This window comes from Rutidosis leptorrhynchoides, chromosome 3 (assembly GCF_046630445.1).
Source record: "Rutidosis leptorrhynchoides isolate AG116_Rl617_1_P2 chromosome 3, CSIRO_AGI_Rlap_v1, whole genome shotgun sequence".
NCBI classification, from domain to species: Eukaryota; Viridiplantae; Streptophyta; class Magnoliopsida; order Asterales; family Asteraceae; genus Rutidosis; species Rutidosis leptorrhynchoides.
Window position 1 is genome coordinate 656,336,969 of NC_092335.1, and position 26,937 is coordinate 656,363,905.

General features: G+C 32.9%; 2 protein-coding genes across 2 annotated transcripts; both read right to left on the bottom strand.

Moving 5' to 3' along the window:
- Nucleotides 1–6,840: 6,840 nt before the first annotated feature.
- LOC139902518 (uncharacterized) lies at nt 6,841–7,436 on the bottom strand. The gene is made up of 2 exons (XM_071885132.1): nt 7,358–7,436; nt 6,841–7,226 (listed from the first exon to the last, which is right to left on the bottom strand). Exons 1-2 carry the CDS (start codon nt 7,434–7,436, stop codon nt 6,841–6,843), a joined length of 465 nt encoding a protein of 154 aa, XP_071741233.1.
- An 8,399-nt stretch (nt 7,437–15,835) lies between these two features.
- Nucleotides 15,836–16,462, bottom strand: LOC139902519 (uncharacterized). The gene has a single exon (XM_071885133.1). The coding sequence runs from the start codon at nt 16,460–16,462 to the stop codon at nt 15,836–15,838; it is 627 nt and encodes a 208-aa protein (XP_071741234.1).
- Nucleotides 16,463–26,937: the final 10,475 nt, after the last annotated feature.

Sequence of the window (26,937 nt, forward strand, 5' to 3'; positions counted from 1 at the left end):
GAATAAACATGCTTAAAACGTCAACAAAATTGTTGGTGAGTTATAGGTTTAACCTACATATTATTAAATCATAATAATAGACCACAAGATTTCATTTTTATAACACATCTCTTATCAGGCATTTCGCAAACTGCATAGAGATAAAAATTATTCATATGTTGAACACCTGGTAACCGACGTTAACTTAATGCATAGAATATCCCCAAAACAGAACCTCTCGTCTGTATAATAATCTCGAAGTACTAAACCATCCATAACCTGAATGGAGGTTGTTAAGCCCAATAGATCTATCTTTAGGATTCGCGTCAATTAGGGGTCATTTCCCTAATTCTTAGGCTACCAGACTTGAAGGGCGATATTCGGTTTAATAATCCAACCATAGAATGTAGTTTTGCGTACTTGTGTCTATTTTGTAAAACATTTATAAAACTGCATGTATTCTCATCCCAAAATATTAGATTTTAAAAGTGGGACTATAACTCACTTTCACAGATTTTTACTTCGTCGGGAAGTAAGACTTGGCCACTGGTCGATTCACGAACCTATAACAAATATGTACATATATATCAAAGTATGTTCAAAATATATTTACCACATTTTTTAATACGTTTTAATGTTTTAAATATTTTCAGTCAGCTGTCCTCGTTAGTAACCTACAACTAGTTGTCCATAGTTAGATGTACAGAAATAAATTGATATATATTATCTTGACCCAATCCACGACCCAGTGTATACACGTCTCAGGCTAGATCACAACTCAAAGTATATATATTTTTGGAATCAACCTCAACCCTGTATAGCTAACTCCAACATTACTGCATATAGAGTGTCCATGGTTGTTCCAAATAATATATATAGATGGGTCGATATGATATGTCAAAACATTTACATACGTGTCTATGGTATCCCAAGATTACATAATATATTAGAATACATGTATAATACAATATAAGTTAGCTAGAATATGATTTGTATAGATTTGTTACCAATTTTTACGTAGCTACAACAAGTAAAAATATCCAATCTTGTTTTACCCATAATTTCTTCGTTTTAAATCCGTTTTGAGTGAATCTAATTGCTATGGTTTCATATTGAACTTAAGTTTATAAATATATACAGAAATTTTATAAGTTTATAGTCGAAAATATCGGTTACAAGTCGTTTTTGTAAAAGTAGTCATTTCAGTCGAAAGAACGACGTGTAGATGACCATTTTGAAAAACATACTTCCATTTTGAGTTTAATCATGATTTTTGGATATAGTTTCATGTTCATAAGAAAAATCATTTTCCCAGAAGAACAACTTTTAAATCAAAGTTTATCATAGTTTTTAATTAACTAACCCAAAACAGCCCGCGGTGTTACTACGACGGCGTATATCCAGTTTTACGGTGTTTTTCGTGTTTTCAGGTTTTAAATCATTAAGTTAGCATATCATATAGATATAGAACATGTGTTAAGTTGATTTTAAAAGTCAAGTTAGAAGGATTAACTTTTGTTTGCGAACAAGTTTAGAATTAACTAAACTATGTTCTAGTGATTACAAGTTTAAACCTTCGAATAAGGTAGTTTTATATATATGAATCGAATGATGTTATGAACATCATTACTACCTCAGGTTTTGTGGATAAACCCACTGGAAATGAGAAAAATATATCTAGCTTCAAAGGATCCTTGGATGGCTTGAAAGTTCTTGAAGCAGAATCATGACACGAAAACAAGTTCAAGTAAGATTTCCACTCGAAATAAGATTGTTAGAGTTATAGAAATTGAATCAAAGTTTGAATATGAGTATTACCTTGTATTAGAAAGATATCTTACTGTAAATAAGAAAGATTTCTTGAGGTTGGATGATCACTTCACAAGATTGGAAGTAAGCTAGCAAACTTGGAAGTATTCTTGATTTTATGAAACTAGAACTTATAGAATTTATGAAGAACACTTAGAATTTGAAGATAGAACTTGAGAGAGATCAATTTGATGAAGAAAATTGATGAATGAAAGTGTTTGTAGGTGTTTTTAGTCGTTGGTATATGGATTAGATATAAAGGATGTGTAATTTTGTTTACATGTAAATAAGTCATGAACGATTACTAATATTTTTATAATTTTATGAGATATTTCATGCTAGTTGCCAAATGATGGTTCCCACATGTATTAGGTGACTCACATGAGCTGCTAAGAGCTGATCATTAGAGTGTACATACCAATAGTACATACATCTAAAAGCTGTGTATTGTATGAGTACGAATACGGGTGCATACGAGTAGAATTGTTGATGAAACTGAACGAGGATGTAGTTGTAAGCATTTTTGTTAAGTAGAAGTATTTTGATAAGTTTCTTGAAGTCTTTCAAAAGTGTATAAATACATATTAAAACACTACATGTATATACATTTTAACTGAGTCGTTAAGTCATCGTTAGTCGTTACATGTAAATGTTGTTTTGAAGCCTTTAGGTTAACGATCCTGTTAAGTGTTGTTAACCCATTGTTTATTATATCAAATGAGATGTTAAATTATTACATTATCATGATATTATGATATATTAATATATCTTAATATGATATATATACAATTAAATGCCGTTACAACGATAATCGTTACATATATGTCTCGTTTCGAAATCATTAAGTTAGTAGTTTTGTTTTTACATATGTAGTTCATTGTTAATATACTTAATGATATGTTTACTTATCATAATACCATGTTAACTATATATATATATATATCCATATATATGACATCATATAGTTTTTACAAGTTTTAACGTTCGTGAATCACCGGTCAACTTGGGTGGTCAATTGTCTATATAAAACCTATTTAAATTAGTCAAGTCTTAACAAGTTTGATTGCTTAACATGTTGAAAACACTTAATCATATAAATATCAATTTCATTTAATATATATAAACATGGAAAAGTTCGGGTCACTACACTATCTATATATAAAGCGTGTGTCAATAATTCCACACGTCAATTTCTCAATTAATCTGAATAAAATTTGCACATTTGTTAATTTCTTAATTAAACTGAATTAAATATAAACACAGGTCATTTTCTCAATTAAAATGAATTAAATAATATTTCTCAATTAAATTTTTTATAGATTGAAATTTACCTACCATACTTATCATGAAATTCAAAGATATTCACAAACTTTTATAGAATTACACATGCGTTTCAAAATAATAGATAATAAATAATAATCAAATATTTGAAACCTATTATCACAAAAAACTAAACTTTATTCAGCAAATATTGAACATTATCACGAAAATACAACTCGTATTTAATTAATTATGTGAATTATGAGTTTTATTAGGGAACGTAGTAACATCAATAACCATATAAGTATATACTAGATTGACACGTCAATATATTTAAATCTAATATATCGACTTCAAGTTTTAATTATTATTCATTAAATTTAATATATTAATAATTAAAGGCTACCATATTTATATTTTTACATAAGCAACCTGCTACATAAAGGGGCTCATAATCTATGCGGGTAATAAACGATTTTTTCGATACAAATGTTATTAGTAATAAACGGTTTTTTATTGTACTTGTATTATACATTTAATAAATATCACAATGTTATTGAATACTATCTTATACAATCGTCGTGCAATGTACAATCTCACATTAGTATTCAATACTAATGTTTTTGATAGAAACATTATTAGGACTAAATGATTTTTCGATTGTAATTGTATTATATACTTTTGATAAAATATTAATACCAACCTTATCAAATACTAGTTTGAACAATTTCTGTGTAACACATAAAACTATTAATAATCATATTCATATACCATATAGACGGTATATAAAAATCCATCTAATGATTGGATAGGATTTTCACTTGGCCATTACCTTTCTATAAGGCCTTCCCTATACTATTGTTTATTTGCTATTTGACCAGAAATTAATCATCTTACCAAATAATTTAGCTACTATACTAATTATATCTTATTAAAAGTTGATCAGTTGGGCCGTTGGGATATTGTATATGTTTCATGATGATGAGAAAGAAATTACACATGAACCAAAACGAGTTTGAGATCACAAAGAAAACTATGCAATTTACGACTTGTATCCTTATAAATAAACTGTAAAACATATTGTGTAAAAGTAAAGTATTAGTAGAACACTCCATATCATGTAAGCACCGGAATTATTGATTATTAATATTTGTGTCAAGTCAACACTAAAACTAATGAATGACTAAGGATTTGTACTTTTTTTTTTTCACTCGATCTTGCGGTTTGATGTTAGTTTTGATGATTGTTTAGTTTTTCGGTTTGTTACCTCTTTTAGGTCGTTTTGGTTGTTCAAATGTAGATGAGGCTCGGTATAAATATTTAGTTTGCCAGCTATTTTCTAGATACGAGCCTTATCGGTTCATCTCTTCTGTCTTTTGGTTGAAGACGTTTTCTATTCGACAACGTTTCATTTGCATATAAATTTTCGTTATTTTTGCTTAAAAAACAAACTTCTGACGAGGAGGACGTTAGGCTAGGATATGACTGATATCATATGTAACAACATGGGCGAATCTACATATATAGGAGTGGGATCTTATGGTCCCACAACTTTGAATTTTTTTTACCATCTAGTCTTTAAATAGTATTTGACATCACTAAATTTACCTATACGATCTCATATATTTTTAATTTTTCTTAATTAAACAACCAGTTGACTACTATTAATATATAGTTAGTTTTGAAAAATAAATTTAGGATCCCTTTGAGTTTTCATCATGAATTCGTCACTAGAGTAACGGTCCCGAAAGATAAAGCAACGAACTAATTACCAAATTTCTCTAGATTTCAACTAGTATGAGATATTAGTTGGCTACTACGTCATACTCATAACTTGTAATGGTTTCAAACTTATTTCCTCTGTCTGATATGGGACGAGTTGTACATTTAAAAGGCTATATTTAATATTGTTATATTGAATAATAATAATAATAATAATAATAATAATAATAATAATAATAATAATAATAATAATAATAATAATAATAATAATAATAATAATATCAAACTATGCATTATACACCACAACTTAACCCTTTAATATACAGTTTTAGTTGATTGATGAAAAATAATATTAAATTAATACTCGTAATTCTGTATCACAATTTTCTTATCAATATTATAGAAACGAACTTCTATGCAGATTTGAGATTACAGGCAAATAGAACGAGTAAAGTGACAGCGTCGCTAACTAAACAAGTGGTCCTCACTCAAATTCGTTCTTCGAAAAAGAAGGAATTTGCTTATCTGTCAAGGAAAACCAAGGTGACTAGGATTTGGCATTCCGAGGAGTGCAGACACGTAAAATACGAGTAGGTTCGAGCTTCTAGACAGTATAGAATCTACGATTTTAAGGTGTGTTTGAGTGAAACTAGCTAGAGCCGGTAGCTAGAGCTTATTTATTAAAATTGAAGCTGAAACAAAACTAGCTGGATGGTAGCTAGAGCTTAATTATTAAGTTTTTTTTTTTTTTTTTTTTTTTTTTTTGGGTAAAGGGTATCACCCGGTAATGTTTATAAATAAAAAGATATGTACAATGAGGAACGAGAAATGGTAGCAAGCAACAGATACCCACTACCAACGACCCACGACTAACATAGCCTCACACACCCAAAACCAACAAAACATAAACAAAAACGACGAGGCTTATGGAATCTTCCATCTATCTTTCAACAGCTGCACCTTGCTCGACTCCTTGAACTTCAAAGTCATCAACTTCATTCTAAACGTAGAAAACACCAAATCGAAAAGCTGATCCTCCGTACGCTTCTTCCCCTTGAAACAGCGATTATTCCTTTCCATCCATAAGAAATAAATAGCTGCTGAGAACATAAGCTTTGCTACCACAATATTGGCTAGCTTTCGATCTGCCATTGGGCTTATCCTTTGAATAAATTCCTTCCAGTCTTGAACATGATTTAACCCATCGATGCAATGCAATATCTTCAACCAAACACGCTTTGGAAATGAACATTCAAAAAATAAATGTGACTGATTATCAGGCTGCTGTTCACAAAACACACAACTCAAGGTATTCCCATCCTTGTTCTCCGATGGCTGCACTTTATCCTGAGTTTTAAGCTTTTCTTTAACAAACAACCATGAGACAAACGCGTGCCGAGGAATACAATGTGCATACCATATCATCGAGTACCATGGAACCGAATTTGATCTTGGTCGAATAGTCTGCCAAGCAATACTAACCGAAAAATTTCTCAAATTTCCATCTGCATCCCTCTATAGAATTTTATCATTCTCGCCATTAATACACGGAATTTGAATAACATTTAGAATATGATACTTCTGCATCCATTAACTTGGCCATCTCCATCCAACATTATTAACAATCTCATGCACCCTTGTATTTTGAGTAAAACCCGCTGCTCGGATGTCTCTATAAGAGACAATATGTGCCAATGGGCCAACGTCACTCCAAGTATCATACCACGCTGAACAGGAGTTTCCACTACCAATCTGGGGTATAATGTGAGGCCTAATAACATCGCGAATATGCAGTAGTTTTCGCCACCCGCAACTGTCATTAGGCTGAACCGATATCTCCCATATGTTTTTCGAATGTAACCTATATTCATGGACCCACTTGACCCAAAGTGATTGCTTATGGGTTATGAGACTCCACAAATGATAAGACATTAACGCCACGTTCCAACCCTTTAACCTCTTGATACCTAAACCGCCTTCGTCTTTCGGTAAGCACACATCATCCCATTTGACTTTTGCTTTGCCTCTTTTCATAGTGCCTTGACACCACAAGAAACCCCTCATAAGTTTTTAGATGTCTTTAATAATGGAATCCGGAAGAATGAAAACCGACGACCAATACACTTGCATCAAGGTCAAAACCGATATGATAAGTTGTACTCTCCCCGCGAATGAAAGGAATTTATTCTTCCAGTCATCTAGTTTATGTTTTACTTTTTCAACAAGCACTTGACAATCCCGATACATAAGTCTCGATGAAACAAGCGGGACACCTAAGTAAATAATAGGTAAAATACCCTCCTCAAACGACATTAGAGCAAGAATCTGGTCTTTAACGATTGGAGTACAATTTGCAAAAAACGCTGTACTTTTTGGCATACTAGGAACAAGCCCCGAACATGATTTAAACTCCTCAATCGCATTAGAAATAATACTTACAGATTCAACATTAGCACCTGAAAACAAAAAAAGATCATCAGCGAAACAAAGGTTGATAATTTCCAGTTTCTCACATTTTGGATGAAACCAAAAATTATCAGACGCGTTCACCCCCCCTTTTCAGCATTAGAGTTAATACTTCCATTACCATAGTAAACAAATAAGGCGACAACGGGTCTCCCTGACGCAAACCCGTTTGCCTTGGAAAAAACCCTGCAATTCCCCATTCACATTATGACGATCGCTCCAAATCCATATGGACAATACGTCATTCATTGATTTCATTGCGAGGTATTTGACCTCTATATGATACGTTTTGTAAACATTGCATTCTTTTGAAAAGGCACACCATAAATGAATATTTAAATCAAGGGTTTTCGACATCTGATGATTTCTACATATAGACAATCACCGTAAATAATAGTTTACAATAGTACTTCCGTTGACAATGCAGTCAAAATAAGATACATAGTGATGATTTGGTGAATGCAACGTTTCCTTGAAAAATATGTCATGTAAGACTCCATGCACATAGCTTGTCTAGCATATAAGCAAACAGCGGAAGACTTCTAGGGAACCTGAGAATAAACATGCTAACAAGTGTCAACACAAAGGTTGGTGAGTTCATAGTTTTAGTGTTTCGCATAATCTGTATATAAAATTGGATCACTAGATTTTAGTTGTTTCATCCAGAATCATTTATCAATAGATTCTACATAACAGAGCACCCTGGTAACTAAACTTTAACGTTATAATGATAAATACCCCATTCGTTTTAATACACGCAAACCAACGTGTCCTAAACTCAAATAACACACGTCCGTTAAAAGGATAGCGCTCTAGCTCGGACAGGGATGTCAAGCCCTATGGATCCATATACTGTTATTCGCGCCCACCAGTCCACATCCTATGTACTGGCAGTTACTAGTTACCAAAGCTAAGGGATTTTTGGTTTAAACTCAGTGTAGAATTAAGTATGTACTTGTATTCATTGCGTTTAAAATAAATTGCATGTATTCTCAGCCCAAAAATATATTGCAAAAGCAATTAAAAAGGGAGCAATGAAACTCACCTCAGCAGTATATAAAGTCGTTCACCAAAATGTGACTGAAACTCGGAATATCAAATAATCGTAGATCTCAACCAAGAGAACATATGTTGGTCAATAAATGTCTATCAAGCTAGGTCAGGTCATAGTGTATCATAATCCTAATGCTCGATATCGACATACAAAAGTTATCCAAAGTTGTTTCAAAAAGTCAATTTTGACAATAGTTCAACAAATGAGATGTACCTTATATAAGGATTCATTTACACGGCTGGTAATATTTAAAAATCCATTTTATCAATCTTGTAAACAAGTTGTTTAAATCTTAATTGCAGATTCAAAAGCAATTTCAATTATCATCAATCATAATTCAGTTGATCATATCTTTTAATCCATTCATCGAAACTATTCGATATCTAAATGAAAAGTCATTGATTTTTCGCCAGCTTTCCAAAAACATGTATATCATATACCTTTTACCAGTAATATATGTATTTAATTCGTGATTCATTATAAACTGTTTAGCAACGAAATTTAGCATACAAGCATGTATAAATATATATACTCGAGCACTAGACATGGATACACAATTAATATATAAAAGATAAATTATGAGTGCTTACGTATCAGTATTGAGATTCACTATTGTAGAAAAGTACGTAGACGTAATGGAGATTCAACTTTACAGACTTTGCTTATCGTGTCGGAAATATTAATTCCTATATAGAATTTGGTTCAAAATAAGTTGAAATTTTCCGGGTCATCACAGTACCCACCTGTCAAAGAAATTTCGTCCCGAAATTTGAGTGAGGTTGTCATGGCTAACAATAAAAATGTTTTTATGACGTATTTGAGTCGATAAATAGAATTTTATCACCGTTGAATAATATGGATAAAACAATCCAATTACTCGAAGCGTTTGAGAGAAGTTTTCGTAATAGAGTGAAATGGAAAATAGAGATTCATCTTATCTCTTAATGTAGTAACGATTGATTTCCAGAATTTAAGGAATAGAAAATCTTCATTATCTAAATAAGATTTGATTCTGCAAAATTTGCGGAAATTAGGATTTTCTTTGATTAAATGTGTAGTCTGCCTCGATTGCTATGTCGGATATTTTGCTATAAATTAACCACTTTCGTTTCATTATTTTCACCACTCCTACATCTTCTTCCTCATTTCATACTTCCAAAAGATTGTGAAATGCTTCACCCAGTTCTGATTCTTGATATACTCATAACTTTCGTATCCGTCATTCTTCTTTTTCATCTACCACCATAGGAAGTTATTTTCTTCTACCATTACCTTGGGGTTATAGTGTTTTTCATTCTCCCGTGTCTTTATATTGCTATACGCATTGATATACACGGTTTGTAATTTCGGGTTTGTTATCGGGCTTTATATCTCCCCTTATATTTCAATGTCCCTACTTCTGTCTTCTATAATTATTATCATTCACAGTTAATACTCCCTCCTATTTGCTGCGATTTATACTTCAATTTCTATTTCGGAGCTTTGTCCCTTCGTTTCTTCTTCTTGCGATTTGGCATCTCTTGTAATGGTCCAGAATTCGTAGGTATGGAGTTTTGGATGAACATAATTAATGTTCTGAGAAGGTAATCATAATGGCACGATCTTGATTTGTCAAATTACCAGAATATCCTGGAAAAGACCGAATCATCAAGAAATATTTTCTTGATATTTTAAAGATTAAATAGAATACAAGAGTCGTGTAATCATGGCACATGATGACGTTATGGTCTGTGAATCGTTATGTCCCATTTAAAAACTCAGCATGACTTACTGTAATATAATCAAGTTGATCAAGTGTCATTATATTATACTAACTCATGCTTCAGTTCCCAACACTACTTCAAAAACATTCATATTTTAAACTTGAAGGTTTCAGAATTTAGAAATTAAAATAGTTTCTTTTATGATATAATACAGATGGTGCGAAGAGATAAATGATTTCGGATAAGAATAATTATGGAAATATCTTCAGAAATATGGAGGATATTTATAATGAAAGATACGATGATATCTTAGAATTTCTAATATCAGAGGATGATGCGGAAAATCTGTCTGTGAAGGTTTAGAATAAGAAGTAAGGTTCTTACTAATAGTTTCAGCAGTCACTGAATCATTTGGATTCTTTGAAGGCAGGTTCAGTCTTTGTGATTTATCCACAGCCTCTTTCATACTTTACTCAATCCGTTTTTCAGTTCCAAACCTTCTCTTTTTCTCAGCTTTACCACCATACTATTCTTTATCATCAAACTTTTGACTGTTAAGGTCGTTTACAGTTTTTGCTGCTTCATCGGCATTTTTCCAATTTCAGAGAACTAGTTCATAGTTTGGGATGTTTTTCAGAAACTTCACATTCGAAGTATGTAAGTCTAGAAGATAAATGTTATCTATATATAACTGTTGTCGTAGAAAATGCTGCGAGATTCAAAATACTGATTGCTAATTCTCGGTGGTTGGTATAGCAATTATTGTTACAAGATGTGGATGAGTACATGATAGGGTTTCAATGAGTATAAGGATTTTTCGAAAGGTCAAGGATTAATAAAGTTGTTGGTAAATTTACTGCTAATGTGGTGGAACATGAAAGGTTCCCCAGTAACAAGAACGTATATGTCAAGGTTATAATAAGGTTAATCTGAAAAGTCAAAGTTGACTGGTTGAAAGTGTAGTAAAACTGGATACTTTGAAAAAGGATTGCAATATTATTTTCAGTAATAACAATGCTAAAGGATCTTTCGCATTTTTGAAGTCAAAGTATAGCTTTGAAAGATGTAGAGATCTAAGAATGATGTCACCCGTTAAATCTTGACTTGGATTCTGATCCGTCAATATCAGAATATGTAATTGAATTTTTATGGAAACGATTGTATATCGTTGTGAGCATAGTTAATATTTTTTTTTGAATCAAAGTTGAAGAATGTACAGTATAACAAATTTATTGTGAACTTATATATTTCCCGGGAATTACCTACCCGTTAAAGATTTCACAAGTAATATTTTGTACAAAAGAATTTTCATTACAGTCTTTATGAAAATATATGTATGTATATTTCTTCAGATGTAATACGGATTTAATGAGTTAATATCATATTAAGCTCATTTGATTTTCGGCTTGACTTAGAAATGATTAACCTCTAAAACATTAAATATTACATAATCTTTGCGGAGTTTTTTTTTTTTTTTTTTTACTAATGAAATCAACACTTCATTATTTATTCTTATTGATATTCCTCGGTGAAGGATGTTGATGCTCGTGGAATAGATTGTGAAGTTGAGGTTTGCGATGCGGATGTTGTTGGTGGTGGTAATGGTACTGTTGGTGTTGTTGTCGGTGGTACTGTTGATGCCGGTGATGCTGCTGGTGCTTGTAACCTTTGCACCATATTCTCCAAAGCCACTACCCGAGTGCGAAGCTTGTTGACTTCTTCTACTACACCGGGATGATTGGCGGTTCGGACGAGCGGATGAATAAGATCCAGAATTTGAGATATTATATTATCGTAACGAGATACTCTGGAAATGAGAGAGAAAATGGTGTCTCGAACAGGTTCACCGGTAAGTGCTTCAGGTTCTTCGCCAAGAGGGCAATGTGGTGGATGGAAGGGATCACCTTCTTCTTGTCTCCAATGATTAAGTAGACTACGAACCCATCCCCAATTCATCCAGAATAGGTGATGGCTGATTGGTTGATCCATTCCGGTTACACTTTCTTCAGAGTTCAAGTGAATATCCATATCGGAATAGCTGTCGGAATTTAAGGAATTTGAACTAGATACGGGATCCATCCTGTATAATTAGATAGATAATTTTTGATATGAAATAGATTAGATTGGTACTCTTCAATACATAATTTACATATGTATATATAATACTAAAATCCCGTAAATTACGGAGAAATTTTCGAAAGATGGCAGTCAAAGTTTACTGTAATAGATATGCCAAGATATGAATTTTGTCTATACACTATCTATGCAATCAATGCAATAAGACGCGTTTAGACTTAAGATGATAGACATGTAATTTCTGACAAGAAATTATAAGCAAAACTTTTGACATGCAGACACAGTCGAAGTCCAGACTTACTAATGCATACTAACAACTATCAGTTAGACACACTTATGCAAGACCTGGTTCACTAGGACCAACGCTCTGATACCAACTGTGACGATCGCTCCAAATCCATATGGACAATACGTCATTCATTGATTTCATTGCGAGGTATTTGACCTCTATATGATACGTTTTGTAAACATTGCATTCTTTTAAAAAGGCACACCATAAATGAATATTTAAATCAAGGGTTTTCGACATCTGATGATTTCTACATATAGACAATCACCGTAAATAATAGTTTACAATAGTACTTCCGTTGACAATGCAGTCAAAATAAGATACATAGTGATGATTTGGTGAATGCAACGTTTCCTTGAAAAATATGTCATGTAAGACTCCATGCACATAGCTTGTCTAGCATATAAGCAAACAGCGGAAGATTTCTCGGGAACCTGAGAACAAACATGCTAACAAGTGTCAACACAAAGGTTGGTGAGTTCATAGTTTTAGTGTTTCGCATAATCTGTATATAAAATTGGATCACAAGATTTCAGTTGTTTCATCCAGAAACGTTTATCAATAGATTCTACATAACAGAGCACCCTGGTAACTAAACTTTAACGTTATAATGATAAATACCCCATTCATTTTAATACACGCAAACCAACGTGTCCTAAACTCAAATAATACACGTCCGTTAAAAGGATAGTGCTCTAGCTCAGACGGGGATGTCAAGCCTTATGGATCCATATACTATTATTCGCGCCCACCAGTCCACATCCTATGTACTGGCAGTTACTAGTTACCAAAGCTAAGGGATTTTCGGTTTAAACTCAGTGTAGAATTAAGTATGTACTTGTATCCATTGCGTTTAAAATAAATTGCATGTATTCTCAGCCCAAAAATATATTGCAAAAGCAATTAAAAAGGGAGCAATGAAACTCACCTCAGCAGCATATAAAGTCGTTCACCAAAATGTGACTGAAACTCGGAATATCAAATAATCATAGATCTCAACCAAGAGAACATATGTTGGTCAATAAATGTCTATCAAACTAGGTCAGGTCATAGTGTATCATAATCCTAATGCTCGATATCGACATACAAAAGTTATCCAAAGTTGTTTCAAAAAGTCAATTTTGACAATAGTTCAACAAATGAGACGTACCTTATATAAGGATTCATTTACACGGCTGGTAATATTTAAAAATCCATTTTATCAATCTTGTAAACAAGTTGTTTAAATCTTAATTGTAGATTCAAAAGCAATTTCAATTATCATCAATCATAATTCAGTTGATCATATCTTTTAATCCGTTCATCGAAACTATTCGATATCTAAATGAAAAGTCATTGATTTTTCGCCAGCTTTCCAAAAACATGTATATCATATACCTTTTACCAGTAATATATGTATTTAATTCGTGATTCATTATAAACTGTTTAGCGACGAAATTTAGCATACAAGCATGTATAAATATATATACTCGAGCACTAGACATGGATACACAATTAATATATAAAAGATAAATTATGAGTGCTTACGTATCAGTATTGAGATTCAATATTGTAGGAAAGTACGTAGACATAACGGAGATGATAAACACTAGGTTTGATTCACAAATATACCCCCGAACATTACCCATAACCTCCTTGGCAATAATCCATAATTTCCTTAGCTCTATCCCGCTTGAAAACCATTTTGAAAGTGACACGCTCATAATCTCGTCGTAGTATTTTATGTATAATACTAATTAATATTAATAATACTAATAATAATAAGATTAATAATAATATTAATCTTAATAATAATAATAATAATAATAATAATAATAATAATAATAATAATAATAATAATAATAATAATAATAATAATAATAATATAAATAAGTTATACGGAGTGTAAGATGAAAGAAATATATATCACAAAAACTGAATTCGGTCGCTTTATAAAGACTTGGCCTGAAAAAGTACCCCATGCGATCGCATGGTATTTGTGCTTCAAGGCCATGCGATCACATGGCCCTCTGAACCAGCTTACAAACTTTTGTTTTCTTGTTTGTCGACATATTTATTTATTAATATATAATATATATAATTTATATTAATTAATTATATATTATATTATATTCTCGTGCATAGTTGACTTGAAATTTTTGTTCCGATAAGTCGTACGTCGTCACTCGACTTATGTTCCGGTTCCGGTTTTTCGAGTGTCCCTTCGTACGCTGACAAAACTTGTAATTTATATTTTGGGACACGTACCTTTGTCAAAATATAGCCTTAAATTATCCCTAAATTATATCACTCAAAGTGTATCTTAAACTTTCGAGTGTTTTGGTCATTTACTTCTATAAATTATTGTCTCGCTATTTATTAAAATACATTTTAAAATCATTTGAAATTGTTCTATCGCATATTGTTTATACATTTAAACTTAAATTCATGTAATTCATTTATGTGTCATCGTTTATTTCTCAAACGTTCTAATTAATATAACTAAATATCAATTGAATCAATAACCGAATGTTATTATTGTTTTCAAATAACCTGAAGCTATATATTCATAAATATATATTCAATATACTTAAACACGTTCTAAATATACGATGCAAGTTGTTCATAGATTCAATTCTAACAGTTAATATTCCTTATTATTGTATGTGTCCAGATTACGTTATTTAAACAAACACTTTACCATTAATTTCGAATACCGTTAAACATGAATGATTTCCCAAATCAACGTGGACCTTACAACAGAGACCCGTAATAATATCATAATCCTTAAGGGACATAGTAAATATCTTTTAATTCAATCGTTTAGCATAATCTTTTAACTTCATAGTTAAATATAGCAATCAGATAATCAAACCAATATGTTTAATGCACAGTATCATTTACTTAACACTTTATTACGTTTTCAAGTTATAGTATATGTACACATAATTGTTCGCGAATCGTTGAGAACAATCGAAGGGTATCTGAATAGTTTCAAAATTTTGAGATTCAACTTTACAGACTTTTCTTATCGTGTAGGAAATATTAATTCCTATATAGAATTTGGTTCAAAATAAGTCGAAATTTTCCGGGTCATCACACACATTTAGCGAGAATGAGGTCGATGAGACACATTTCATTATCCAAGAAACCATAGTGTTATGAAACCCGAAATGATTCAAAATTGATTCGAGGGAATTCCAGTCCACGGTATCATACGCTTTCTGGATATCCACTTTAAACGCACATCTCGGGGTACCACGAGGAAGATGATAGTTTTTCATCAACTCTTGCGTCAACAAGATATTATCCGAAATCCGACACCCCGGTATAAAAGCCGATTGATTATCGCTAATAATGAAATTCAACCCATCACTAATTCGATTAGTAATAATCTTGCTAATAATCTTATATATAACATTGCAACAAGATATAGGCCTAAAGTCAGTAACTTTTGATGGAGATTGTACCTTTGGGAGTAAGGCAATAATAGTGTGGTTAATCTCCTTCAGAATCTAACCATTTACAAAAAAATTCAATCACAGCCTTGACTACATCATTACCAACAATATCCCATGACTTTTTAAAGAACGCAGTTGAATATCCATCAGGCCCCCGCAATTTACCATCCCCAATATTGAACACCGCATCTCGAACCTCGCTAGCGCTAACAGGCAGAACCATTCCTAGAGCAATCTCAGCAGGAAGCTGTTTGATGAAAAGACTTTCTGGATTAGCAATATGTGCACAGTTTGAAGCCTGTCCCAAAAATTGCGCATAGTGATTAACAAAAGCACCTGGAACATCCACTCCTTCATGAAGTAGACCATGGAAATCTACTACACTATGGATTTTACTTCTGTGAATTTTTCCTTGAACAACTTTGTGGAAGTAACCCGTATTACTATCACCCACACGTAACCATTCAATCTTCGCCTTTTGTTTTAAAAACCTCTCCTCATCCAAAACTGCTTCATTAAGCAGTTTCGACATTTCACTTTCCTTTAAACGAATCACATGCGAATTTGGGTGTTTATCCAGCTCGATTTGAATGTCTTCAAGCTCTTTACGAGTATTACGAACACGCTCGTGTATATTGCCTTTCGACCACATAAGCTTCCTCATCGGGTGTTTTAAATGACGTAATCACATGATAATTCTATACATTTTGTGGCCATCAATACATTCATTCCATCCTGAACGCACAATATTGTTAAAATCCTCATGATATGTAACATGGTTACTAAACTGAAAAGGTTTCGGTTTAGACTTGTCTATTTTGGGGATTCGAAGAATTGCCGGGTTATGATCAGAATTGCGGTAGGGCTGAAAAGTTGCATAAGCATTAGCGTATTCCTGCACAAACAAATCGTTAGCCATAATACGATCAATCTTTTTAAGGATGCCCGTTGTCGCATTCGGACGTTGATTCCATGTAAACTGCATTCCGGTGCGGTTAACATCCATCATTCTCAACTGATCAACACACTCCTTAAACTCCCGCATTGGAAGTGTTAACCGAGACGTACCCGATGTAGATTCCTCTATCTTTAAGGAGACATTAAAATCCCCCATCATCACCCACGGGTGATCTCCAACAAAAACCTTATGCATAAGTAATTCCCGCCATAAAGCTCTGCGATGCACAAATTTGTTTGCTGCATAAACAAATGAAACAAACATCTTTGTATTATCTTGAATAAACCGAATTTGGCAGTGCAGTGCATTGCTTGATCTGATATAGCTAAGACCATGAGATTAACTACATTAGGGTTCCATCCTATTATAATACAAGTACCACGAACACAAACTACATTATTTGATGTCCAATCCCAACGAGGAAACACTATCGAATAAATTTTATTACGTTTATTAATCGCCACATGTGACTCTAAATAGTACAAATCGATAGTTTATTACTAGAGACTACCTCTTGAACCTCACTTTGTTTAGGGGAGCGATTCATACCCACTGATATTCCAAGATGCGAGACTAATCATGGAACGTTGCAATTCGGGAGTGCTTGCCCCCTCAGTTTTATCGGCCAAAAATTGAGAAGTTTCATTATCATCCAACTCCACATCGCTTTCCTCATTGATCAATCCAATATCCACATTTCCTGGAACATGCTGCACTTCATCCAAATCAGTTAACTTTGCATATGTATTACTCAAATGCACTTTTGGTGTAACAGCATGACCACTCGGCCCAACATCTTTTGACCCATTAGTTTTCTGCCCAGCTCCCTCTTTAGGAATATTATCTTTTTTTCCCACATGTCTATAAACCGTTTTCGGTTTATTATTGCCCATAACAAAACATTGTTGCTGTTTATTTTTACCCATATTGATACTCTTCGATTTAATTGTGATAACTCGGAACCCATCAGTATCAACCTTATCTTCCACAATTTTATCTTTCACATTTTTTGGGCATTGAACATCACTATGAACAAAAACTTCACAACATGAGCACCTCGGGGGTTTCCACTCGTATTCTATATGCACCACATCCATAGTTTTACCATTCCCATCGACCCTGGGTGTTGCCACCCTTAATGATTCTTAAAGTTCAACTTTAGCCGACACCTCAACCATTGCCCAAGCGAACGTTGGTCTACCCCACGACTCCATGCACATTGCACTAGTATACGCATCTAACATCATGGGAATTCCAACTTTTGATGCAATTGCACTTAAACCGTCCTCCGTAAATCCTATTAAAGGAACATCAAACAACTTAACCCACACCGGAACCTTTGTAAGATCCTCTTTAGTAAGTGAAACATCAGGAGACCAACGACTTAGAATAATAGGAGTGTTCCTAATCATCCACGGCCCATTCTCTAAAACATCCAACATCCCTTTCTCATTAGAGAACTTAAAGAAAAAGAAGCCTTTTGAGTTCATCATAGATTTCTCAATGCCGTATTATCTCCACACATTATTAAGTTTGAAGTTGAAACTTATTACTTTTCATAAGTATTTCGTAAACTATCAAAAAATGAAGCTTATAGCTGTAAATTAACTAAAGATGACAATATACATTAAATAATTATTCATAGAGTAGTTATGTAATTTAACATATCATAAGCTAAGAGTTTATTTTTTAAATTTGATGAAAAAAGCTTATTTCTTAAACTCTCTTTTTTATAAGTTCTATTTTTTATTATCAAACAAAACTTAAAAGTCATAAACTCTACTTTTTTTTAGCTCATATGAGCTCCTAAAATGGGTTATTCAAACACACCTTTGCTTGAGATTATCAACTAAATTTTCCCCTATTAATTGAAACTATTACAAATCAAACAAGCAAATAACTATTTCAACCATTGAAACCGTACTAGCTCCTGTGACTTCGCGGATCTTGATTGATAACATCAATGCCCGAAAAACAAACACAGTCACCAAGAGAAACTCAAAGATCCAACACACAAATACTTTGATCACTGAAAGTCAGATCGAGCTGAAACTTCGATAACTTTATCGTAATAAATGTGTGACACGATTAGTTTGTAGTCTCTTTTAGCCATTGAAATTAAATTTTTATAAACCCACATCAACGATAATGCACACTACCTCATAGGACACATATATTGGTCACACTAGCGTGGAGTGAAAGTGTGGTTTATTGAGAGAACGATTGTGACGTGAAAAAGTTGTAGAAATGAGATTGTAGTGAGGAAGGTTGTTGAGAAAATTGTTATTGGCGTGACATGTTATTTTGTAACAACCCAAACCAATAACCAACCGATTACGCGAAACAAAATTTTTTTTTTTTTTTTTACAGTAGAGTGCGCCACGTTCACCCCTTGGGGTGCGCGGCGCGCACAGGCCCCCAACAGCTTCTGTCCAAAATCGTCAAATTTTAATTAAAGATCTCCCACTTCCCGACATAATTAGACGCAATGCTTTTCACAACGTGTTCTAATATGAACAAATCATACGATTCAAACATAAAATGAGTTTTACAAAACGGGGCCCACATCGGCCGTTTTACGAGTTCCGTACAAATCATGAGTTTCGACCACATTAGGTTAATTTCCAAATGACACTATGAGCATGGTGTTTGGGGTTAAACTATCCAAATCTCGGTCAAACTCCAAAAGCTATCACATCACAAAAGCATCCCCTAAACAACAAGCGGGATCTCTAATCCAACCGTATGCCCTTACCCTTGTCAACGCCGGAGCCTATAAAAAAAATAAACAACGAGAGGGTAAGCAAAGCTTAGTGAATGCAATAATTATACATATACATATATAACCTATCTACTTGCATTCACTTACACAATACCGGATTTAAGCTAGCAATTCAACAACTATGCAAACATCATGCAAAAACCAATATCCCCAATACATAATGAGCTAGCGACAACAATAGCATATAGTTCACAATTAAATATGCTAATATCCAAATCACACAACCATGGTTAACCAATCGTAAGAGGAATGGTACTCAAATTTCCCACCGGTGTTCATAACAACCGTTAGTGCACAACACATATATCACTAACCCTTGGACAACACATATCCGTTTATAAAACTGTTAGTGTACAACACATATATCACTAATTTGGACAACACATATCCATTTATACATTCGTTAGTGTACAACACATATATCACTAAATTTGGACAACACATATCCATTTATACATTCGTTAGTGTACAACACATATATCACTAAATTTGGACAACATATATCCAACTATGAAACCGTTAGTGTACAACGCATATATCACTAACTTGGACGACACATATCCACTCATACAAATAACACGTCATATACGTACATGTATACTTATTCCACTCACCTTAACAATTTGGTGACGACTTTATAACTCCGTAAGCTTCAAAGCAAAGTACCTAATATAATAAGTACTTGATCAACAAACAAACTTGTTGAACTAAACACCAACTATTTACTTATGTGCATTTAATGACTTAAATGCATTAAACACCACATTTTCACCAAAACCGCCCTTTAAGGGTCAAGACCATCATTAATCACTTAAAAGCTAGTGATTAAGGTCCAACAACACTAACCATTACACAATTAGGGTATTTCATACCTATATTTCCCAATTAGGTCAATCATTAGCCCTTTAACTAATTTTGTGACGATCGCTCCAAATCCATATGGACGAACACGTCATTCATTGATTTCATTGCGAGGTATTTGACCTATATATGATACGTTTTGTAAACATTGCATTCTTTTGAAAAGGCACACCATAAATGAATATTTAAATAAAAGGTTTTCGACATCTGATGATTTCTACATATAGACAATCACCGTATATAATAGTTTACAATAGTACTTCCGTTGACAATGCAGTCAAAATAAGGTACATGATGATGAATTGGTGAATGCAACGTTTTCTTGAAAAATATGCCATATAAGACTCCATGCACATAGCTTGTCTATCATATAAGCAAACAGTGGAAGACTTCTAGGGAACCTGAGAATAAACATGCTAACAAGTGTCAACATAAAGGTTGGTGAGTTCATAGTTTGTATGTTTCGCATAATCTGTATATAAAGATGGATCACAAGATTTCAGTTGTTTCATCCAGAAACGTTTATCAAAATATTCTACGAAATTGAGCACCCTGGTAACTAAACTAAACTTATATATAATTTGTACCCTTTGTATAATCATCTTAATAATACACGCAAACCAACGTGTACGCTTCTCAAATAGCATACGTCCGTTAAAAGGCTAGTGCTCTAGCTCGAACTGGGATATCAAGCCCTATGGATCAATATACTACTACTCGCGCCCACCAGTTCTTATAACTGGCAGTTAACAGTTACCAAAGCTAAGGGATTTTCGATTCAAACTCAGTGTAGAATTTAGTATGTACTTGTATCCATTGCGTTTAAAATAAAGTGCATGTATTCTCAGCCCAAAAATATATATTGCAAAAGCAATTAAAAAGGGATCAATGAAACTCACCTTAGCAGCACATAAAGTTGTTCATCGTAATGTGACCGAAACTCGGTATATCAAATAATGGTAGATCTCAATGTATTAATATTGAGATTCAATATTGTAGAAAAGTACGTAGACGTAACGGAGATGATAAACACTAGGTTTGATTCATAAATATACCCCCGAACATTACCCATAATTTCCTTAGCTCTATCCCGCTCGAAAACCCATTTTGAAGGTGACACGCTCATAACCTCGTCGTAGTATTTTATGTATAATACTAATTAATAATACTAATAATAATAAGATTAATAATAATATTAATCTTAATAATAATAATAATAATAATAATAATAATAATAATAATAATAATAATAATAATAATAATAATAATAATAATAATAATAATAATAATATAAATAAATACTTAGGAGTAATATTAAGAGTGTGAGAACTGAAATCGTGCAATTTATAGAACCTTTTCTGAAAAAGCACCCCATGCGATCGCATGGGATTTGTGCTTCAAGGCCATGCGATCGCATGGCCCTCTGATCCAGCTCACAAATTTTTAACTTTTTGTTTGTCGACATAATTTTATATAATATATATAATATATTTAATTTATATAATTAATTATATATTATATTAAATTCACATGCATAGTTGACTTGTAATTTTTGTTCCGATAAGTCGTACGTCATCACTCGACTTATGTCCCAGTTCCGGTTTTTCAAATGTCCTTTCGTACGCTGAGAAAACTTGTATTTTACATTTCGTGTCACGTACATTTGTCAAAATATAGCCTTAAATTATCCCTAAACTATACCACTCAAAGTATATCTTAAACTTTCGAGTATTTTGATCATTTACTTCTATAAATCATCGTCTCGCTATTTGTTAATATATATATAATAACAATTCATTTTTATGACCAAGTTAATATTATATTTTATCGTATTGTTAAATATATATTTTCGATATTAATAAACACGTTTTAAAATACATATCGCAAGTTATTCATATATCTAATTCCAACAGTTGATATTCCTTATTATTGTATGTGTCCAAATTACGTTATTTAAACAAACACTTTACCATTTATTCCGAATACCGTTAAGAATGAATGATTTCCTAAATCAACGTGGACCTTTCAACAGAGACCCGTAATAATATCATAATCCTTAAGGGACTCAATAATTATCTTTTAATTCAATCGTTTGGCATAATCTTTTAACTCTGTATCTAAATATATCAATCAGATAATCAAACCAATAAGTTTAATGCACAGTATCATATACTCAACACTTTGTTACGTTTTCAAGTTATGGTATATATATGTATCTATTTACCTATAATTGTTCGCGAATCGTTGAGAACAATTGAAAGGTAATTGAATAGTTCAAAAATTTTGAGATTCAACTTTACAGACTTTGCTTATCGTGTCGGAAACGTTAAAGATTAAGTTTAAATTTGGTCAAAAATTTCCGGGTCATCACAGTACCTACCCGTTAAAGAAATTTCATCCCGAAATTTGAGTGAGGTCGTCATGGCTGGCAATAAAAATGTTTTCATGACGAATATGAGTTGGTAAATAGAATTTTATCACCATTGAATAATACGGATAAAACAATCCGATTACTCGAAGCGTATGAGAGAAGTTATCGTAATAGAGTGAAATGGAGAATAGAGATTCGTCTTATCTCTTGATGTAGTAACGATTGATTTTCGGAATTTAAGGAATAGAAAATCTTCATAATTTAAATAAGATTTGATTCTTCAGAATTTAAGGAAATTAGGATTTCCTTTGATTAAATGCGTAATCTGCCTCGATTGCTATGTCTGATATTTTGCTATAAATTAACCTCTTCCGTTTCATTTATTTTCACCACTCCTATAATCTTCTTTCTTATTTCATACTTACAAAAGATTTGTGAAAATGCTTCATCCAGTTCTGATTCTTGATATTTTCTTGGCTATCATATCATTCATTCTTCTTTTTCATCTGCCACCAGAGGAGGTTATTTTCTTCTACTATTACCTTGGAGTTATATTGTTTTTCATTCTCCCATGTCTTTACATTGCTATACAACACGGTTTGTAATTTCGGGGTTGTTTTCGGGCTTTATATTTTCCATTATATTTCGGAGCTTCATGCTTTCATTTTCTCTTCCCGACTTTAAGTCAAGCGAATAATTGTCCAAAATTCGTAGGTATGGATTTTGAAATGAACATAATTAATGTTCTAAGAAAGAAACGGTAATGGCACAATCTGACTTGTCAAATTACCAGAATACCTCAAAAAAGACCGAATCATCAAGAAAAATATTTTCTTAATATGTTTAGAGGTTAAATAGAATGAAAGAGTTATGTAACATGGTTCATGATGAGGGTATGATCTGTGAACCTTTATCACGTTCCATTAGAAACTCATCATGACTTACTGTAATATAATCACGTTGATCAAGTGTCATTATATTATACTAATTCATGCTTCAGTTCCCAACACTACTTCAAACATCCATTTTTTGAATTTTTCAGATTTTAGAAACCAAAATAGTTTCTTTTATAATGTAACACAGATAGCGCGAAGAGATGAATAATTTCAGATAAGAATAATTATAAAAATATCTTCAGAAATATGGAGGATATTTATAATGGAAGATACGATGATATCTTAGAATATTTAAGATAAGATGATGATGAAAAATATTATCCGCAAAGGTTTTAGAGTAAGGAGCAAGGTATTTGCTAAGGATTTCTGCAGACACTGAATCATTTGTATTCTTTAAAGGTAGATTTCGTCTTTGTGATTTGTCCACAGCCTCCTTCATAGTCTGCTCAATCCATTTTCCAGTTCTAAACCTTCTCTTTTTCTCAGCTTTACCACCATACTATTCTTAATCATCATACTTTTGACTGTTAAGGTCGTTTACAGTTTTTGCTGCTTCATCAGCATTTTTCCAAAATTCGGAGGGCTAGTTCATAGTTTGGGATGTTTTTCAGAAACTTCACATTCGAAGTATGTAAGTCTAGAAGATAGACATTATATATATATATCTGTTGGCGTAGAATTGCTGCGAAATTCGAAATACTGATTGCTAATTCCCGGTAGTTGGTATGACAATTATTGTTACAAGATGTGGATGAGTACATGATAGGGTTTCAATGAGTATATGGGTTTTTCGAAAGGTAAAGGATAAATGAAGTTGTTGGTAAATTTACTGCTAATGTGGTGGAACATAAAAGGTTCTCCGGTAACAAAAACGTATATACCAAAGTTTCAAGTCTGAAAGGTTGTCGTTGACTGGTTGAATGGTTGATAATACTGGATACTTTGAAAAGGAACTGCAAGGTTATTTTTGGTAAAAACAATACTAAAGGATCTTTCACAGTTTTGAAGTCAAAGTATAGCTTTAAAAGATGTAGAGATCTAAAAATGATTTCACTAGTTCAGAGTTATGACTTGGATTCTGATCCGTCAATATCAGAATATGTAATTGAATTTGTATGAAAACGATTGTATATCATTGTGAGCATTGTTAATAATTTTTTTTTTAATCAAAGTTGAAGAATGTACAGTGTAACATATTAATTGTGAACTTATATATTTCCCGAGTATTACCTACCCGTTAAAGATTTCACAATTAATATTTTGTACAAAAGAATTTTTATTACCGTCTTTATGAAAATATATGTATGTATATTTTCTTCAGATGTAATACAGATTTAATGAGTTAATATCATATTAAGCTCATTTGATTTTCGGCTTGACTTAGAAATAAATGATCTCTAAAATATTAGAGATTACATAATCTTCGCGGAGTATCTCATTAATGAAATCAATACTTCATTATTTATTCTTATTCCTTGGTGAAGGATGTTGATGCTCGGGGAATTTTTGTGAACCTTACAAGGCATAGATGATGTTTTCTGGAAAGTTTTGAGTACATCGAAAATGAAAATGTAGAATCAATTATGTAATTGAATAACACACTTGGTTTATTAGGAAATGGAATTCATTGCGTTGAAACAGAGATTGTAGTTAACAAGGTTAAGTTGTTATCGAAGGATGTACATCATAGCACATTAATAATATGAATTTAACCGAGTAGTATTTACCCTTTTTCAATTCATACATAATAGCTTAGTACGAAAAGATTTATGATGGTTTTAAAATTTATATATATTAAATATACATAAAATTTCTTCAGGGGAAATGAGTTAATACTTCATCGGTTATTGTTGCTGGTATTTCTTGATAACTACGGTGCGTATGACGTTGTTGCTCGTGGAACAGATTGTGAAGTTGAGGTTTGCGATGCGGATGTTGTTGGTGGTGGTAATGGTACTGTTGGTGTTGTTGTCGGTGGTACTGTTGATGCCGGTGATGCTGCTGGTGTTTGTAACCTTTGCACCATATTCTCCAAAGCCACTACCCGAGCACGAAGCTCGTTGACTTCTTCTACTACACCGGGATGATTGGCGGTTCAGACGAGCGGATGAATAAGATCCAGAATTTGAGATAGTATATGGTCATGACGAGATACTCTGGAAATGAGAGAGAAAATGGTGTCTCGAACAGGTTCGCCGGTAAGTGCTTCAGGTTCTTCGCCAAGAGGGCAATGTGGTGGATGGAAGGGATCGCCTTCTTCTTGTCTCCAATAATTAAGTAAGCTACGAACCCATCCCCAATTCATCCAGAATAGATGATGGCTAATTGGTTGATCCATTCCAGTTACACTGTCTTCGGAATTCAGATGAATATCCATATCGGAATAGCTGTCAGAGTTTGAACTAGATACAGGATCCATCTTGTATAATTAGGGAGATGATTTTTTATATGAATTAGATTATAGAATTTAGTTTGGTATTCTTCAATACATAATTTACATATGTATATATAATACCAAATTCCATAAATCATGGAGAAAATTTCTGAAGATATCAGGAAAAGTTTACGGTAACAGATACGCTAAGATATGAATTTTGTCTATACACTATTCATGCAATCAATACAGTAAAATGTGTCTAGACTATGAATGATAAGCAGGTAATTTCTGACAAGAAATGATAAGCAAAACTTTTAACATGCAGACACGGTCGAAGTCCAGACTTACTAATGCATCCTAACAACTATTAGTTAGACACACTCATGCAAGACCTGGTTTACTAGGACCAACGCTCTGATACCAACTGTGACGATCGCTCCAAATCCATATGGACGAACACGTCATTAATTGATTTCATTGCGAGGTATTTGACCTATATATGATACGTTTTGTAAACATTGCATTCTTTTGAAAAGGCACACCATAAATGAATATTTAAATAAAAGGTTTTCGATATCTGATGATTTCTACATATAGACAATCACCGTATATAATAGTTTACAATAGTACTTCCGTTGACAATGCAGTCAAAATAAGGTACATGATGATGAATTGGTGAATGCAACGTTTTCTTGAAAAATATGCCATATAAGACTCCATGCACATAGCTTGTCTATCATATAAGCAAACAGCGGAAGACTTCTAGGGAACCTGAGAATAAACATGCTAACAAGTGTCAACATAAAGGTTGGTGAGTTCATAGTTTGTATGTTTCGCATAATCTGTATATAAAGATGGATCACAAGATTTCAGTTGTTTCATCCAGAAACGTTT

What these genes read in the sequence shown, in the direction of transcription:
- LOC139902519 (XM_071885133.1), bottom strand. Translation starts at nt 16,462, where the DNA reads ATGAGGAAGCTTATGTGGTCGAAAGGCAATATACACGAGCGTGTTCGT.
- LOC139902518 (XM_071885132.1), bottom strand. Translation starts at nt 7,436, where the DNA reads ATGGGGAATTGCAGGGTTTTTTCCAAGGCAAACGGGTTTGCGTCAGGG. An exon ending in CGCCTTATTTGTTTACTATG is followed by an intron (nt 7,227 to 7,357) that starts GTAATGGAAGTA and finishes TTTTGTTTTCAG; the next exon opens with GTGCTAATGTTGAATCTGTA.